This window comes from Dermochelys coriacea, chromosome 25 (assembly GCF_009764565.3).
Source record: "Dermochelys coriacea isolate rDerCor1 chromosome 25, rDerCor1.pri.v4, whole genome shotgun sequence".
Taxonomy (NCBI): Eukaryota; Metazoa; Chordata; order Testudines; family Dermochelyidae; genus Dermochelys; species Dermochelys coriacea.
In genome coordinates, this window is record NC_050092.1 from 8,095,014 (window position 1) to 8,114,639 (window position 19,626).

General features: G+C 45.3%; 1 protein-coding gene across 3 annotated transcripts in view; it reads right to left on the reverse strand.

Moving 5' to 3' along the window:
* The window catches only part of SH3GL1 (SH3 domain containing GRB2 like 1, endophilin A2), a 51,069-nt gene extending 37,252 nt beyond the window's left edge, over positions 1-13,817 (reverse strand). For 2 of the 3 annotated variants that reach the window (XM_038383807.2, XM_038383806.2), the window contains exon 1: positions 13,224-13,814. In XM_038383807.2, the coding sequence (XP_038239735.1) occupies positions 13,224-13,268 (45 nt within the window). In that variant the 5' untranslated portion in view covers positions 13,269-13,814. Of the gene's footprint in view, positions 1-13,223 lie in introns of all 3 variants that reach the window. The other variant, XM_038383804.2, reaches the window with a different exon arrangement.
* Between the last annotated feature and the right edge of the window lie 5,809 nt (positions 13,818-19,626).

The window sequence follows — 19,626 nt, forward strand, 5'->3', positions numbered from 1 at the left end:
AATGTGATTTGGCAGATAGCAGCCATGGAGGATAATATATTAAATTACCCACATTCACAGGGTAAAGGTGAAGTCACTCATCACGTTAGGCTCCGATCCCAGGACTTGCCTATGGCCCCACGTTAATGATTTACAGTAGATAGCAGGACAGACCATGTCAGAGCTAGAGCATGGAAGTCTTCTTGTGAAACAACTCAGCAGTGCCCTCAAAGCACTGCAGAACTTCTGCACAAGCAAACCTCAGTGGATGCTGTTAATCCTGGGGCTCATCAACTGCAGGTTGGTTTGGTTGCTGCTCTTTGCCAAAAATTTGGAAGCATATTTGGGACAGATAAGGAACCAGTAGAAGTGTCTGTGAGAGGCAGCAGCTCACTTCCCCAAGTTGGCCTGTAGCAGATTCTCACTCTGGATGGGCACCCTCTCCTGTCCTGTTTCACAGCAAATCCCCAATGAGTTTCATGGAGGCATAGATAATACTTTTTTGGAAATGCCACGCATCAAAGGAGTGCACTATTTTCATCGGTGCATGGCACTTCATGGGCCCCTACCGCAGAACCTCTGCACAGAAGTGCAGGATACATGGCCTCAACAAAGGGGTGAGATCACTGGAAAAGCTGGGGAGGGTGTTCGTTAAGGAGCAGGCTCCCCCACACAAAACATACCTGCAATATGAGCCCAGAACTCAAAGCCCCACATTTCTGCTACTTTGACACCAGAATGGGATTGATGGGGAACCTTTTCCTTTGGCCTAACGTGCACTTTCTCCCAAAAGAGCTTGCAGCCTCCCCAGGAAGGATATCAAGAAACAGCAAGCTGGTGAAATCCACAATTGTGCCTTGAATCTATAGAATTGCTGTAACACTTGCTCAGAGAGGGTTACCTAGTTGGCTCTAACCACTGCAGAAAGGCAGAAGACCTTTGGTGATGAGGTCGGCAGCTCCTCCAGAATTGCTACCTGTTTGATGGAGGTGTGATGGGGCAGCAAGCCCGCACAAAGGCATTAACGTATACAGAATAAGGGAGTGAATCGAGGACGTGCTATAGAAATGAATCTGTTTTTACAACCCAGCCTGCCTGATCTCATCCTTACTTTGCTCCCTCCCTGAGGGGAAGTGTTGGTGGGGAGAGATGGGAGGAAACATTTCCTTTCTCTGCATTCAGGAACCTATCCCCCACCACCTTCCTGTTTCCTGACACTTTCGATAATTCACCGACACTGGTTTCAGAGTAGCAGCCGTGTTAGTCTGTATTCGCAAAAAGAAAAGGAGTACTTGTGGCACCTTAGAGACTAACAAATTTATTAGAGCATAAGCTTTCATGAGCTACAGCTCACTTCATCGGATGCATTTGGTGGAAAAAACAGAGGAGAGATTTATATACACACACACAGAGAACATGAAACAATGGGTTTATCATACACACTGTAAGGAGAGTGATCACTTAAGATAAGCCATCACCAACAGCAGGGGGGGGAAAGGAGGAAAACCTTTCATGGTGACAAGCAGGTAGGCTAATTCCAGCAGTTAACAAGAATATCAGAGGAACAGTGGGGGGTGGGGTGGGAGGGAGAAATACCATGGGGAAATAGTTTTACTTTGTGTAATGACTCATCCATTCCCAGTCTCTATTCAAGCCTAAATTAATTGTATCCAGTTTGCAAATTAATTCCAATTCAGCAGTCTCTCGTTGGAGTCTGTTTTTGAAGCTTTTTTGTTGAAGTATAGCCACTCTTACGTCTGTGATCGAGTGACCAGAGAGATTGAAGTGTTCTCCGACTGGTTTTTGAATGTTATAATTCTTGACGTCTGATTTGTGTCCATTCATTCTTTTACGTAGAGACTGTCCAGTTTGGCCAATGTACATGGCAGAGGGGCATTGCTGGCACATGATGGCATATATCACATTGGTAGATGTGCAGGTGAACGAGCCTCTGATAGTGTGGCTGATGTGATTAGGCCCTATGATGGTATCCCCTGAATAGATATGTGGACAGAGTTGGCAACGGGCTTTGTTGCAAGGATAGGTTCACTGACACTCACTCATGACCTACTGATCTTTTATAAAAGGATCGTTTCCAACTTTAACACATTTAAATAGAAACAAATAGGGGAGAGTGGTGTGGCCCAGTCAGTGAAATTAGATCAGGACTAGGAGCCAGAAGTTCGATGCTTGGATCTGCCACTTTGGCTTTGAACAAGCTGTGTATCCTTCCTGCGCCCTGAATTCCCTCATATGTAGGGCCCTATCAAATTCACAGCCATGAAAAATGCATCACAGATCATGAAATCTGGCCTTCCCTGTGAAATCTGGCTACTGTAGTGTAGCTTATTTCTGCGCTGCCTTCAGAGATGGGCGGCTGTTGGCGGGGTGTCCAGCTCTGAAAGCAGCGCAGTACTAATGATGGAAATACTGCAACCCCCCCTACAAAAGCCTTGCAACCCTTCCCTTTTGGATCAGGACCCCAACGGTTACAACACCGTGAAATTTCTGATTTAAATACCTGAGACCATCAAATTTAAGATTTTAAAAGTCCTATGACCATGACATCTACCCAAAATGAACCATGAATTTGGTAGGGTCCTAATCATCTGTAAAATGAGGATAATACTTTCCTCACTCATAGGTGAGGGTGTTGAACTGGGTTGTGGGTAATGAACTTTTACTTCTCTCAACTGCCACCTTTGCGATCAAGAATCTCAACTTTCATTCAAAAGAAATCTACCAAGCCTTTATGGTTGCAAAGGAAACCTTTAAAACATGAAGAGATTGCAACCAATGCAGCAGCATCTGCCTGAGTTTGCAGACAGGCTGAAACCATAGCTCAGAGAGGTGGGGCTGTTAATGCTGATCTATGATAAAAGAAACAGTGTTATTTTAACTACTTCATTGCTGACAAAGGAATCAAGAAGGGAGAGGGCCAATTGCATGGGCAATAATATTAGGATACACTGTGAGTGACGTCTCTTTTTAGGTGGCTGCAATAGCACTTGTACAAACATTTGCCAAGTATTATTACCTAGGATAGAATGGTAAATTCACTGCCAACCAAATTCACTGTAGAAGAAATGGGTGTAATAGAACTGAACACTCCTATGCTTCCCAACTGTCCCACCTCCACAGATGCACACAGCTCGGCAAACACATTAATTGTTTAAACAATTATCTCCAGCGATAGCAACTGGCACCTCGCAGGAGCTCTGTGCCTCCCTGTGTCAGACTAGGATGACAGGACTGAAGTATAACAAAGGCTGATTAACTGAATAGGGGAGTCCCTCTCTAACGTCCTCTCAACAACATACCGGATTCCACGCTGTGTAATACATGATTGTCATGCTGTACATGGGACACCCATGCTTAAACAAGTCAGGTTTTCCCCAGGCTCTGTCCCTCAGGAGCACATGAATGCTGAAAGCCAGACCTGGAGGACTGCAGGGGATTCCTGGCTGGATTAATATTAATAGAACATGTACCACATGAGTCATGTTTATTGTGTTATGCTGGCAGCAATGTTTAACTTCATCAATTCAATCTCTACACACCTTTGGATGGGGCAACTGGGGCCCAATTCTGCATGGTGCTGAGCACTCCTGGCTCCAGCGGGAGTTGGGGTGTTCACTGCACCACAAATTTGGGCCTCTATTCTGCTTTCAGTCTTGATCATCAGAACATATAAACTCACACAGCTCTACTGATGTCAGATCTTACCCTGGGTTGTCTTGAAGTGACTTCTCCCAAGAACTGTTTTGAAGTAAAATCGAAGTATTTGAATTGATTGTTTCAAAACTGGAAACTACCACAACAGAAAAGTCCGCAAATAGTTACAAGCTTGAGCCAAGTTAGAACTGAGTGTTGTTTCTAAAAACCCTTCTGATGTGATGATTACAGAGAACGCCTTTTCCATGCAAGGTCGGACATAATGGAATGCTGTATCAGAAATAAGCAAATAGGAGAAAGAGTGTACTCTCATTCACAAGCTTTCGTGAGCTACAGCTTACTTCATCAGATGAAGTGAGCTGTAGCTCACGAAAGCTTATGTTCAAATAAATTTGTTAGTCTCTAAGGTGCCACAAGTATCCTTTTTTTTTTGCGAATACAAACTAACACAGCTGCTACTCTGGAATACTCTCATTCAGTGGCTTTCTAACCTTGACATTTAATATCATCTTCCTCCTTTCTGCTGCAGGTTCTAGTCTGCTTTGCAAAGTATTTTCATGTTTCCAACTTAGACTGTACATTGATTTTTGCTCATAATCATTTACTCTAGAATGAATCTGACACTGAAAATGAACAGTTTGAAAATATCTATTGAATCTGTCTCTCTCTTCAATTACTATATTGTAATTTCTTTTCCCAGGCAAGTATCACAACTGACCATGTTGCCTTTTTTAAATACACATTTTATATACATTTGTTTCCGGGTGGTTTAGTTTTGCTAGATTTTGTTTGCAACTAGAATACTTTGTGCATGACAATTTTTTAAAATTAATTGCTTGAGATCACTCACTCCACACTTCAAGTCCTAGGGGACAGGTTTCCATATCACAATACTGCCATCTATTCCACTAATTAGTTGGGGATTGGTCCTGCTTTGAGCAGGGGGTTGGACTAGATGACCTCCTGAGGTCTCTTCCAACCCTCATATTCTATGATCACCTGACTTAATGCAAGTGATTTTCCATGCATCAAATCATTATCCACTCATTTAGTGCAAATATGCTTGCTTAGCATCAATTGGCAATTTCCACTGAAATATTAACGAGACAAAGCACCAATTTCCTGTTCCAAAGACCCCTCATTGTCAACATTTGCAGGCAGTGAAAGTGGACTTTCAATAGAAAACTGAATTTTTAAACCAATGGCAGCTTAATGTTTTCCAGTCTCATTGGGGGCAGGATTGTACATGCTCCAGTGACACAAAAATCAAGACAGGAACCCCAATTTTATTTGAGCATCACATAGCTGGGGAAAAGCCGCCACATGCTTGGCGATTCTGTTTTTGGGTTGATGAAGGTCCCAGATCTCTTACAAAATCCTGATGAACTAAAAAAAACATTGAGGCAAAACGATGTTTCCATTAAACAACCTTGGCTATCTCCTTATTGGCAGTCTCAGCAGAAAGGCCAAACACTGAGCAAACCATAGAGATTGAATTCTCTTTTTACTCCCTGGACTCAATCCTGCAGAACAAGACTAAAGCACACCTGCAGGAGGTACCATGCTGGTCATTTGCCCCATGCTGTATTGTCTCTGGAGATCCTTCAATACACAAGAGCATCTGAAAAATGCGTCTCTGAAAATTATTACACAAGCTCAGGCCTGTCAAGAGAAATTTGGGGCCCAGATATATCATTTGCTGGGGCCCCACCTCCCTCCCATTTCGTTTTATTTACACAGATGTTTCTCCCCATCACTCTCCAAGCTCAGGGCCCCAGTACAGTTCTCCCCCTGACCTCTTTCCTCCCTTCTCTTCAGCCCTGGTTAAGTTGAAACTCAATGGACCTGATTCTCAGTTACTTGGTTCCGGCATTTGGTAGCTTTAAGATACCGATGCTTCTGGGGTGAATTCCTGGCCACATTGAAGTCAACAGGAGTTTTGCCAATGATCCTGTCCTCAGAGCCCTGCCTGGCATCCATTGCAGAGCTTTGGCAGCCTTTGGGATGCTTTCACTTACATTGATTCATCACAACTCACCCTAGGTGCAGTGGGGTTTTGAGCAAGGATAACACAAAGTCCTATGCCATTTCTACATAGCCAGGGAGGCCCCCTATGGCCCCAGAGCAGCACTTACATCCACTTTAATGCCCGTGTACTGCCAGAGTGATTTAAAGAGTCTGTAAGGTAACAGAGAGCTGTTTTGTTTTGGTTTTTAACATAAAGGTTATCCTGCACATTGCACAGCTAACAACCACTTTCCCTTCTACAAAAGGATCATATGCTGTGCAGCTAGTCCTGAAGTGACATGTTTCCCCTGCAGACATTCCAGAGGAACCCACCACCTGGCCTCTGTATGCAGAATGAAGGAAGTGAGCAGAAAGACAGATACTACTTTGACAGAAGTGCTAAAGGACAATGTAAGGAACTGAGCTGACGCAGCTCTGTAGTTTTTTTTTTTTTTTTTTTTTTTTTTTTAATACTTCTTATAAAGCAGCAATGAAGAAAAATGCATGAAGATGCAAGCGTAAAGTCACAAGAAGAAGAACATGCCTCGGGTATATAGATCAAGGAAACGCCAACCCAGCCTGCATGAGAATGGGAGAAATTCTACCCACCTCCTGTCAGCTGCATTCTCTCCCCCAGCCACAAAACTGTCCTTGTACTGCATGCCTGGGACCAGACCTCATCTCCTAGGCACTTCAGTGCATACCACCACATTGCTGAGCTGGTGTTGCCAAATTAAGTGGAAGGAAGTTCTGGAGACTCATTAGCAACTGGCTGGACAGGGGGCACGCATGCAAGTTGATCCTAGAGATCTCGACTGTTCCAGCTATAACAGCTATCATCAGGTTACGGACAATTGTTCTGGCTCTTGGACTGCACTGAAGGAAAAACTCTTGCTATCAAAGGAAGAGATCATGAAAGCAGTCACCATCCTCACGAAAGAGAGAATGGAGTTATTGACACCTGCCACTTTTCAGAATTGCCAATATCTGTCATAGGGTTGTGGGGATTGTTAGACCTACCTACTGCTCCCCATCCTTCACTTGGGCAATGGCTTTTGGGTTTCATACACAGGGGGAGGAGATTGCTGGGCTTTGCATTTCAGACCAGGAAAGGGGGAGCAGTTACTGAAAAGTGGCTTCCCCCTCTTCCATTATTTCCTGAGCCAGTTTATAAAGAAGGACAGGTTCAGCAAGGTTTGTGGGGTCAGCTTGATCAAGGCCAAAGCATGTCGGACCTGTTTTAGAAAGACATTTTGGCCTAGTCTCCAGTCTATTTTAGAAACTGGAAGACTCAGTCCAGGTAGATGTTAGGCTGAGTCCATTATAAAAAATGATGCTCTTGTTGTGTAGATGGGCCTACAGAAGAGGTCCCGATGCAGTAGGGATGAGCTAGAGAAGGGGTTCTCAAATTGGGGGTTGGGTCCCCTCAGGGAGTCACAAGGTTATTACATGGGGGACACGAGCTGTCAGCCTCCACTCCAAACCCTGCTTTACATCCAACATTTATAATGATGTTAAATATATAAAAAAGTGTTTTTAATTTATAAGATGGTGGGGGTCACACTCAGAGGCTTGCTATGTGAAAGGCGTCACCAGTACCAAAGTTTGAGAACCACTGAGTTGGAGAAAGGCCCCCAGTACATCAGCCCTGGCAGGATTGAGCATGTGCAAGGTCACAGCTTCAGTCAGTGCAGACTTCACGATTAAACAGAAGCGACCCAATTTACAGCCCTGCCCACACTCAGACAGGTTTCAGAGTAGCAGCCGTGTTAGTCTGTATTCGCAAAAAGAAAAGGAGTACTTGTGGCACCTTAGAGACTAACAAATTTATTAGAGCATAAGCTTTCGTGAGCTACAGCTCACTTCATCGGATGCATCCGATGAAGTGAGCTGTAGCTCACGAAAGCTTATGCTCTAATAAATTTGTTAGTCTCTAAGGTGCCACAAGTACTCCTTTTCTTTTCACACTCAGACAGAAATCAAGAAAGAAGCAAACAGCTATTGCTAGCAAGGTCTAGTACTGCTACCCCCAAACAGCGGGGACAAGGATTTTCCCCTAACCGAACCAAGTCTGCTATCACCACCACGGCCATGTCTACAAAAGGAAATTTTAATGAAAAATAAATAAATAAAATACGAGCCCTCACATTCACCTGAATCAGCATTAGCAGAAATGGGAGCTCTAGTATAGACAAGACTGGCAGTTTAAATCACTTTGTACTACTGTGTTAGACCTTGTCCACACTAGAAAGTTATACTGCTTTAACCATGCCACCCTCCGTCCCACAACTCAGTGCTATGGGTATAAAGGTGATTATACTAGTACAGCAGTCATCATACAGGAAGGGGGATAACTGTACCAGTATAAGAAGAGAATACCTAGCTCCTATGCAGTAGATCTCAAAGTAATTTACAAAAGGTCATCACAGTATCCTTATCGCCATTTTACATGTGGGGAAACTGGGGCAGAGGGCAGTGAAATGACTCGCCTATGGTCACCCAACAGGCCAGCGACTGAGGTGGGAATAAAACCCAGGGTCTTCCAAGTCCCATTCCAGTGCTCTAGCCACTAGGCCACCTTTATACCAACATAACTGCATCCATCCTAGGGCCTGTACCGATATAACACCACCAATTAATAAAAATAAATTAAAAAAAAAAGGCAGGAGAGGGAGGAATCACACCCCATCTGACATAATTATACCAGTACAACTTTCAAGGGTAGACTAGGTCTCAGTTAAAAACCTGCTATGGGGCAGGTCTGATTTACCTTAAGATCAATAAGGGTTAGAAATTTATATGGATAAAGAGTTATCCTAAGTAATGCCATCAGAAGTTTTGGAATGGATATTAAACTTTGGCTTAAACTGTGAAGCACAATCTCTCACTGTTAGAGAGCAGGATGAGACCTACATGGGAGGTGAATTATTCCCTTCCCCATCTACCTACTGCAGGGCTTTTACACCTTCCTGTGAAACATCTGGTACCTAGCCCCTGTCAGAGATAGGATACTGGCCTAGGAAGACCTTTGGAATTGCCAGACTGGATCAGACCCATGACTGACAGTGGCAAGAGTGCTACAATGATTTTTCCAAGCTTGCTCCCAAATCAAGATGCTGAAACTCAAAACCAAACAGAAATCTCAAGACTGTTTCTTCTCCTCGCTCTAGGGAGAAATATGCATCTTGTTTTAAAAGAGGGACATTTAACTATGAAGCAGCAGGACTTGTTCTGCATGCACACAGGATAACTTTTCACCACCTGCAACACTTTGCCAGTACGGGATGTTTTGGATTGGGTTTGCTTTTTTGTTTTTTCCTAAAAGCTCCATTGCTTGCTGCTGCGTGGGAGCCTGGCAGCTTCACTCAAGGAGAAGCCAAAGGCCTCTCTAAGGAACACAATGGGGCAGGATCAAGTCCTCTTCATGGCCACCAGCACCACCTTGCTCAGCTAGGAGAGGATTTGGCAACGTATCCTCAGTCATTGGTAGGGAGAGGATCACACACTCACTAGCACAACAATGCAGTTTTTTTGAAGGGAAGGAGGATTGCTAGATTCCTTTGTAGGCTTAAATTCTTCATACATCTTGCCCTGTTTAACAGCAGAAATTGAATTAAATACAGCTCTTTAAAAAAGACATTGCCAAATCCACATGTGTGGAAGATCCAATTCCTCCATGAGAGCCAAAAAATAACTAATCAGCCTGTGACGTCTTCTGCTGTGCTCCTGGGGTGAAGGGGGAGAATAGAAGTGGGTGGGATACTGAGAGTGCTTGCAAGGGGAGAAACAAGGAAAACAGAATGGGTGTGATTGGTTCCTAGCCCACAGAGAGAGAGACACTGTAGCTTGAGCAATTGTCAAAGCAACTCAAACACCTCAGAGCAGTTAGCCATGTCCATCCTCAGAAAGAGAAGTGCAGCAAGACAGATTCCTTTCCTTCCACCTCACTGTGAAACATGCAATTCACTTCTGCAACCATGCCACGAACATTGGCAGCAAGCCTCAAATTAAACTAGGTTTTGCCAGAATTAGATCAGTTACCAAAATCTTGGCGGCAGCAGCAGCAGGGAGATGTGAGAAAGGACTCCAGATGTAATTGTGCAGACTCCTTATCTCCAGGTTTTTAAAATGCCCAAGGACACAGTCCAAATGTTCAAATAAAGCGAAAAAGAGAGGGACAGGCCACCAACAAATTTCTGCACTGTGGCTATTGCTCACTTCAGTTCCGTGAGGCTTTAACATTCGCACAAGTGCACAGAACCTGGGATCAGTGCTTGTTTTACAAAATGAACTGAAAATATTAGAAACAATAAAAAACCCACTACCAATCAAAGAAGTGGGAATTCAATTCATTTTAGATATGTCCCACCTGAAGAAAGCTTTCATCACATGTTCCAAAGGGATGTATTTAGTCTTGAGAAACACCTTGCTTTTGACTCAGAGATGAACTTTCACATCTACTTGCTCTGCTTAAAACACCAGTGATCTATGACTGTGAAATCCTCCAACAAGGGATTCCCAGCCGACCTTTCCCCATGGACTATCTTAAAGCACATGATCCAGGAGTTTGTTTTAAGTAGCCAGGAGGAAGTGAAGGTCTTCAGCAATCTATTCATTTGTTTTTACTTTTAAGCAAAATTCTTTTTCATAAACGTAACCAAGAAAGGAGACAAAACCACTTAGCAAACATACTTGGATTAAACTGCTCTTCTCTAGAACTGTTTGTTTACACTTTGTGCCTGGAAAATATAACAGGTCTATTGGTAGTTGAACACTGTGTGCTTCCCTATCATTTTAAATAGGGGAGAATGCATACTGTTTAGGGATATCTCACGGGTGCTCTCCCCACAGAAAATTTTGTTGATACTTGGTGCATTCCAGTGATGATCTAAAAAAAAGGGTTCACTTCAGAAGTATTAATGAAAATCACAGGGATAAGTCCTCTCTGACTGGGATGGTTAGCAGAAGCCAAGAGGACAAGGGAGAACTAGTTTGTGAATTCCATGAGAAGCAGGAAAGTCATCCCAAGCCTCACTTAATTTATCTGAAGAATTTTGGATAGGATTCCTTTGTAATTAAAGCCTGAACACAGAATTTTTGAACTCAGTACCATGGTTTTTATCTGTCCTACTGAGAGAGCTTTTAAATAACTATTTGGTTAATAAGTCATTAATAATTTGCACATTGGACAGATTTTCTCACAGAATCTTAAGGTCGCCATTTCCTGTAAAACACCCCTCCCCCGAAATCCCTGATTTCATCACATTCACACGCCACAAAGTCTTTTCCAGTTCCCGATGCCAGCTACCATCAAGGAAGAGGGAATTTCCTGAGGTTACGCTGCAGCTTGTTGCTGCCCTTTACTAGACCCCAAGTACAACCAGGGCCTGTTATTCCTAGTTACAATCCCACCTTCTGGTCCAGAATTTCATTCCACTTGGTCCTTTCACAATCTTCCCAACTTCCTCCAACTTTTTTTTCTTCCCATTTTTTCAGATTTGTGACTTATTTTTTTAAATTTTAACTCAATGTTCAGAGGAGCGCAGCACATCTTATAGGTATGCCATTTAGAGTTTTCTACTCCAAAAACTAAGTTGTACTTGTGCCTACTGACCAGAGAACTACTGCAATTCACTCACAATAAACTGCCCCTTACAAAACAAGTTCAAGACATAAGAAAATTCTCACTCACTACTTGCAATGCCCCTTTGAAAGGTGCACATATAGCAATAAAATATACAGAAGCACTAGTAGACAATCACCCTGGAACACACCTCTCTCCGCTTACTGGCCCAAGAGGAAGACTCATTTCTCTGGGCGAGCATTTCCACTAAACACCACATGACATATTTAAGTTTTAGAAGTGTTTATACATGGAAGGAATTAAGATGACACCTCAGGTGACAGAATAGTTTCTTGATCATCTTCCTGAGTTCAGAACAAACAAGTAGTCATGGTGATGGTATATAAAGAGTAGCCTAAGAAATAGATCACTTTGGCATCTTATTGTTTCTCTTGTGGATTTGACATGCAATTTAAAGAGGACTTATATGCCACATCCAATATTTGGCAGGAAAAGAACTACACACATACAAATTTAGGAACTCTGAGTATTTCTCTTCTCTCTTTGCTGTGGGGGGAAACCCAAGTCACTAATATTGCAGAATGTGGCAGTGGTCAGCTCTTATCTACCATTCCTCCCTCTTCAAAACAAGGAAACACTACAGCATTCCTGCCACAATCGGGTCACAAACACAACTGCGTCCTTATTTCCACACACAGATCTCTACTACAATTTCACAACAATAGGATCACCAAGTCACTAATTTGATTGAGCTCATCTTTTTTTAAACCGAAAACATTTAACTTCTGAATTAGACTTCTGCATCCCACGATGATTTATTCCACACCTTCTCTGCACTTCCAGAAGGAATTCGTTCCCAGTGAAGAGACAAGACAGATGGAAGTCATGAAGAATGGTGGCTATAAAGCAAGTAGGAATTGAGGGGGGAGAAGAAATGGATGCAAGAATAATAAGCAGACATCTGTTTTACCTGCTGCCTCCCTGTGCACATCTTTGCTTATATCAGAGAGAACATTACAATGAGCCTACATCATTTTCACCAAAACGTACAACAAATCTCATTAACAAAAGGTAACTCAGTATGCACTAGAAAGGCTAAATCTGTTGTGAGAAAAGGTGGAGACACTCAGCACAGGCAGACTTAAGATATTAACCTAGATATTTTCCTGGAAGATGAAGCCATGTATAGTCAGTTGGCAGTGCCACAGCCAAACCCCTCCTCCGCGGCTGCAATTTTGAGCCATCTTCCTTTAAACATCAGCCCATCCTTGCCAGCCTCAAAAATAAACTGAGGTAAAGCAATGCAGTGTCAAACCATTCAGAGACTGGGTCAACACTCAAGAAGGATCTATTTTCAGGCAGGGATCAGCACTAGTACTGGACACACCTACATGGACAACAGCAGAGAAATCTGAACGGGGGGCAAATGGTGATGCCAGGAATTAAGGGGCACCACGTTAGCTGAACCCTGATGCTCCAGAATCAGTGTCAGTGCAAGTGTCCGAAGGTGCAATGGGGGAAGACTTTCTGAGGGTGCAACTGTAAGGGATCTGCGGAGGAACCCCTGTAGGCATGCAAGTGTCTGATAGAGTTGCTGCCCTGGCTCTGTTGAGTGTCAATATGAGTCTGGGAACACAGGCCCCTAAGGCTCCATGCACAAGACTTCCCAAACTTGGCCAACATTTGCCAAGCTTGCCACGCCAGTGAATCATATCTCAACTGGGGACAAGTATCGGAGGAGTAGCCGTGTTAGTCTGGATCTGCAAGAGTGGCAAAAAGTCCTGTGGCACCTTATAGATTAACAGATGTATTGGAGCATAAGCTTTTGTGGGGGACTACCCACTCTGTCGGATGCAACTGGGGACTTGCAAGAGAGGTGAGGCAACCTGCTGTAGATGTGTGCGGGAGGGGGATCTGTCATAAGGAGTGTGCGGGGTGGGGTGGGGTGGGGGGCAGGGTCAGTCTGTGGGTCTCTCACCTGGCTCGCTTTGTAGAACTGTTTCTTCAGCCCAGCCACAGACATGCTGCCTCCTCTCCCAGCCTCGGCGGGCCCAGGCACCGATCAGCCCTGCACCGACCAGCACCCAAGACACACGGACAGCCTGAGAACCAGGACAGACAGACAGACCGACCAGAGCCTGGTCGGGGAGAGCCTGACACAGGGACAGACGGACAGGCAAGACCCTGGACAGCCCCAAGCCTGAGACCCAGGACCGACCGAGCCGAGCCCGAGGGGAACACGAAGGCGAACAGACAGCGCCGGACACAGGGGCGGGCGGGCCGAGCCGAGCCGAGGGGAACACAAAGGCGGACAGACAGCGCCGGACACAGGGGCGGGCAGGCCGAGCCGAGCCGAGCCCGAGGGGAACACGAAGGCGAACAGACAGCGCCGGACACAGGGGCGGGCGGGCCGAGCCGAGGGGAACACGAAGGCGAACAGACAGCGCCGGACACGGGCGGGCGGGCCGAGCCGAGCCGAGGGGAACACGAAGGCGAACAGACAGCGCCGGACACGGGCGGGCGGGCCGAGCCGAGCCGAACACGAAGGCGGACAGACAGCGCCGGACACGGGCGGGCGGGCGGGCCGAGCCGAGCCGAGCCCGTGGGGAACACGAAGGCGGACAGACAGCGCCGGACACAGGGGCGGGCGGGCCGAGCCGAGCCGAGCCCGAGGGGAACACGAAGGCGGACAGACAGCGCCGGACACAGGGGCGGGCGGGCCGAGCCGAGCCGAGCCGAGCCCGAGGGGAACACGAAGGCGGACAGACAGCGCCGGACACAGGGGCGGGCGGACGCTCCAGCAGCCCCGGGGGAGCGCCACAGACGGACGGACAGACACAGCCGACTCCCCGCGCAGCGCCTCCTCCGCCCGCTCCTCTCCGGAAGTTACATGGCACCGCGCCGCACACTTCCGCCTCTAGCCAGACCGGAAGCGGGCCAGCCCCGCGGAGGGACTCACGCCACCCCCCCCCTTTGCTAGAGCGTCACACCAGGAATCATTCCGCCCCCTGCCGGCCCGGGGGAGCGAGAGCCACCCTTTGGCTAAGCCACTACCATAGATATGGGCGTATGAGAGAATGTAGCATCATAGAAAGTGAGGTCGCGGCTAGAGAGTCACCCTGCAGGCGATGTGCTGCTACAGCGCCCCCTGCAGGCAGCAGTACCATAGAGCGCGTGAGACCCACTAACAAACATAGGCCAGGCTGGGACAGCAGGTGTACTGCCTACACTTGTGATTAATAGCTATCACTATTATTCTCATTATTAAGCAACAGAATTATTATAATTTCCATTACTAATAGCTCTACTTTTGATCACTGTTATCACCACCACTTATCACTATTATCATTTTCACCATGACCAAGTAAAATGGCTATTACTTTCACTACTGTCATGATTCCAATGGTTTTCTCACTGCTAATTTTCTCATCACCATCATTGCAATGATTTACTATTAACTATCAAAACTGAGAAGCATTATTATTTATTCTTCTTTATCGTTTATAGATTGCCAACAGTGCCCTAAGCATATTATAGATGATATGAAGTCACAGTTCTTAAACAGAAGACCATTCACTCACAGAGCTCAGTCCTGCAAACACATAGCTCCCCCACCATCCTGCAAAGTCTTATGGAGTTGCTTATTGTGAGTAGGCCCACTGACTTCATAGTCATAGCCATTGATGGGACTAGTCACATTAGTAAAGTTAAGCACGTGTATAAGTGTTTCTAGGATTGCAACTACTTAAAGTGATTAGTTTTACCAGCACAATCCCATTATTCCATATTATTTCTTGGTGTCCCAGGAAATTCTTTTGGAACACCTGATATGTTCTGTTTTTTAATTTCATAAATCAGAACCTTAGGTTTGTTCAAGACTTGTTATACCGGGTAGAATTAGTTCTAACATCAGAACCAGTCCAGAATCAGAAACGAACAATCCAATAGAACAAGCAGTCAGTGTAATTAACTGTTTAGAGTGAAAAATCCAAGCTAGTCTTTTGATTGCAATGAATATTGATGATACATGTTCAGTGTTTCACAGTAAATGCATTCCTAACACTGAATTCCTGGAAAAAATCCTCCACTCCAAGAAATATGCCCACAGTTGAAAAAGAAACAAGCAATAATGATAGCAACAGTTTGTTAAGTGCCATGTTTGTCTCATTTGAAGATTTTGAAACCCTAAGAAAGGTTGCCACAAAATTGTCCCTATTAGGCACAACCACTTTTTCACCCCAAGCTCTGTTTCTTCTCCCTGGAGATGTGTTCCTACAACTCTACCTGTTCTATACCTGGAGAGACAAATATGAAAAGGTTTCCCCTATTCTCTTTTTCATGTGTTTAGCTGTTGGGGGTGGGGGTTTTCTTTGGGTTTTTTTGTTTTCTATGCATTTTTTAAATGTACTTTGGTGTAAATCTGAGATTAAATCCATTTGACTGCAGTGGAATTATTCCAAACTTACACCAATATCATGGAAAACAGAATTTGACCTTGTAGCTTGTGCTTTGTCTGGGTTTAATGTGACTGCCTGAAATCACAAATTGGCCAAGATTCAGCCACTGACACCTCACTACTTTCCGCTCCACATATAAAATTCACTTTCAACATATCTTTCCCCTTAAGCAACACATGGCAGATAGACCACTACAGCATTCCATCTGCAGCTATGTTACTACTTCACCTTCATCCTTAGCTGCTCACTAACAATACTAACTTTTGATATATCAATCCTGAAGCACCAGAGACAGCGTATCATAGATCATAGGACTGGAAGGGACCTTGAGAGGTCTTCTAGTCCAGTCCCCTGCACTCAAGGCATGACCAAGCATTAACTAGAACATCCCTGACATGTGTCTGTCCAATCTACTCTTAAAAATCTCCAATGAGGGAGATTCCGCAACCTCCCTAGGAAATTTATTCCAGTGCTTAACTATCCTGACAGTTAGGAAGTTTTGTGCAAGTGTCACAGAGAGAGGACAGAGACACCCCTCTGAGTGTAAAAGCTTGGGCACGTGTTCTATTTTTGTGCATGAGACTTTCCATATGTGGTCAACATGTGCAAAGCTTGTCACACCAATGAAATGTAACCGAACTGGAATGAGACCGGGCATGCAAGGAGTGTATGCAGTGACTGAGAGTGAGTCCGTAATCTGCTTCTTCCGCCCAGTCGCAGACAGGCTTCCACCTCTTCCAGCCTCTGGAGCTGAACACCATCTGGCCCAGAATAGATAGGCGAGAGCCAGGGAGACACAAGAATAGATAGAACAGACTGCGAGACACAGGGACAGACAGATGGACATACCAAATCGAGATTCAGACACAAGGCAAAGGACAGATGGACTCCCAAGTTACCTGGGGCGGAGCTTCCTAGACAGACAGACAGACACCACCCACTCCCGAATGTTACAGACCTAATAAAAAATCCACAGCTGAGCATCGTTCCATGAGTCTGCCCTGTCATCATCTCACTCCAGAAGTTTCTGGCCTTGGGGTTATGCTTCCTCAGAGGTCTGGGGCTTCTGGGGTACCTAATATGAATTGAGCCAACCTGACAGGGTGCACTGTGAGGCCTCTGAGGACCCCTGGGGGGCACAAGCCCATGGGCAACACAGGGTCCTGTCAGACACAGTTCCATCTAGAGAAGTGGTTCTTAACCTGGGATGCATGAAGCCCCTGGGGTGCAAGACATGCCAGATTTTTTTAGAAGGTAAATCATTGAAAACACAAATTAAGCACAGGCATGTAAGTACAACTACTTTGTTTCATCAAACATATGTGTTTATTAACATTACACATTTTTTAACAATTATTGTAAATATACAAACAGGTTTAAAGAACTGACCTATTTCAACAATTTTTGATAAGGTGTGCGAGAACATCTTTTGAGAACCAAAGGGATGCAGGCTGCAGTAAAGGTAAAGAACCACTGCTCTAGAGCTAGTCCGCGCCCTGTATGCCCTAATGGTTTTACCCCTATGGTCCCCTTCAGTTTGCCTTATGTGGGGCCAGCTGCCATGAGCAAGGAGGGACCATGCCACCCTGCTTCACGCCTATGGCTATTGGATCTCTGAGTTTTCTCCCACCTCCAGTGCATCGGGGCTGACGCCTCTGCAATGGGGGGAAGATTGTTGCCAGCACCCCAGCATGCTGGGTGAAAACAGAGGTTATAACTGGTTTATGCTATGATATGGATCCAAGTCACAGTTCTGATTGGATTTCCTGCTTTAAGTGCAAAATTTCAGGTCACTTTATAACTTTGTCAGACTTCTGGTTTTGGCAGAAATTTTGCAAATAAATAAATAAATAAATAAATAAATAAAATGATCAGCCTGAGGCAGACACCCAGTTTGGAAAATTTCAGCAGAAATTGTTAAAGTTTGGTAAACTTATAAGCAAAACAATAAGGTCTTATAATGGGAAGTGTGTGGCAAATTTAAGAATAGGCTTGCCTGCAAAACAGTCCTGCCTATAATATCAAAAATGACCATTTTCAAATATTTATTTTTTAAAATTAGATATTTTTTCAAAGAATAAATGTCCCAGGACGTCTGTTTCTACCCATGATTACCGTTATTCAAGCACTGAGGCAAAAACAGAAATTACACAAACTCCTGCTTCAAATCCCGATCTCCATAGAACCTCAACTGTGAGTTACTGATGATGTCTCCATGAAGCAGTCTTCCTACTTGGCTTTCTGAGTGCAGGCTTCAGGATTCTCTGTATATTGCTTCAGAAGCCCCATTAACAAAGATCTTTGCCTTCCCTTTGCAATGTGCCCACTTTTGTTAGTGGGCACGAAAGGGCAGACTGCATTTGGACCACAATCTGTCCTTACCTGGGAATTGAAGTCACTTGCTCTGCTCTTCAAAAACCTTCCCAAACTCGAAGGAGTTCAAAATAAGCTCTAAATTGTTGTGAATTCTTTACATTGTCTTGAATGCACTTTTCTCTGTGATTCTTGCTGCGTCTGCGTTATGCTAGAATTTTGGCTAAACCCTTTGCATGAATTCTTAAACAAATGCTCATTAAAGTCTGACTGGATGCCTTGATCGTTTCTATCTGACTCTAGTTCACCACTTTTTGATAATATGAGGGCTATAGGACTGGATTGGCAGAACTGACCTGAGAAATCAATACTTCTTTTCTATGGGCAATAAACATATGGTATAACAAGCCCTCTTCAGTGACTTCCAGATAAAGGAGTAAGTGATTAATTAGTAACACTCACAATTAAATTATTAGATTGATGTAAATAGGTCCAAATACTGCACCTGCAAAATTTGCCCCAGTGTTCGTGAGCAATCAGGTAATTTCACATTCACACATATAGAGTTACACACACCAGCCATTGCATGTTTTCCCCACACTAAATCATTTGTATGCATGCTGGGGCTAGGAGTCAGAACTACTGGACAGACAGAGCTGTCAGAAACTCAGCAAGTTTGGGTCACATTTGTTCAGCGTCTTTGCTTTGGTTCATATGGATACACACTGCATGGCCAAATTATTCTATTGTGCCAGTGTAAACCTGGGATCAATTCATTGATTTAATTGGATCATTCAGGATTTACACCAGCACGACTGAAAGCAGAATTTGGCTTTATGACTCCTGCTTTCAGAGGCAGATTACAGTTTGGTGGGGCCCTGGGCCAGAACAAGTGGGGGGCCCTCCTCCCTCCCTCCAGTGCTCCTGCCGGGGAGCTGGGTCAGTGCATGGGGGTTTGCCTTGCTTCACCCACCGAGCACTCCTGCCGGGGAGCAGGGTCAGGGCATGGGAACTTCCCCTGCCCACCCAGTGCTCCTGATGGGGAGTGGGGTCAGGGTGCGGAGGGCTTCCCCCGATCCGCAGCAAAAGCACATGGGGTGCCCATTTTTCAGGGCACCCCCAATCCACCACTGCCTGCTTTGAATATATCCACTGCACACCAAGGGAGGGCAGAGTTGATTGTACACTTGGGCATTCCACACAGGCAGAGCAGTGGTCCTTGCACACTTCTGGCACACTCAGGATCACACGTGATTGCATACTCAGTCATTGCATGCTAGGGGTCACACTTTAGGGAGCAGGCCCCCGTGCACAGGAAAGAGGGCAGGACGCACTGCACGCTGCGGGAGGAAGGCCCCTTGCACGCTCAGGGGAAGCAGGGCTGATTGCACACTCGGCGTCATTGCACGGGGGGGTCACACTCAGGGGGAGCAGGGCCCCTGGCAAGGGCACGCCCAGGGGAAGCGGGGCCTCACGCCGAGTCGCAGTCACACTCTGGCTAGGGCCCATCGCACAAGAAGGGCGCAGCAGAGCCGCGCAGCCCCCGGCGCCCACCTGCACAGCACGAGACCCTCACCTGTCCAACCTCTCAGCCACGGCCCATCCGCGAGG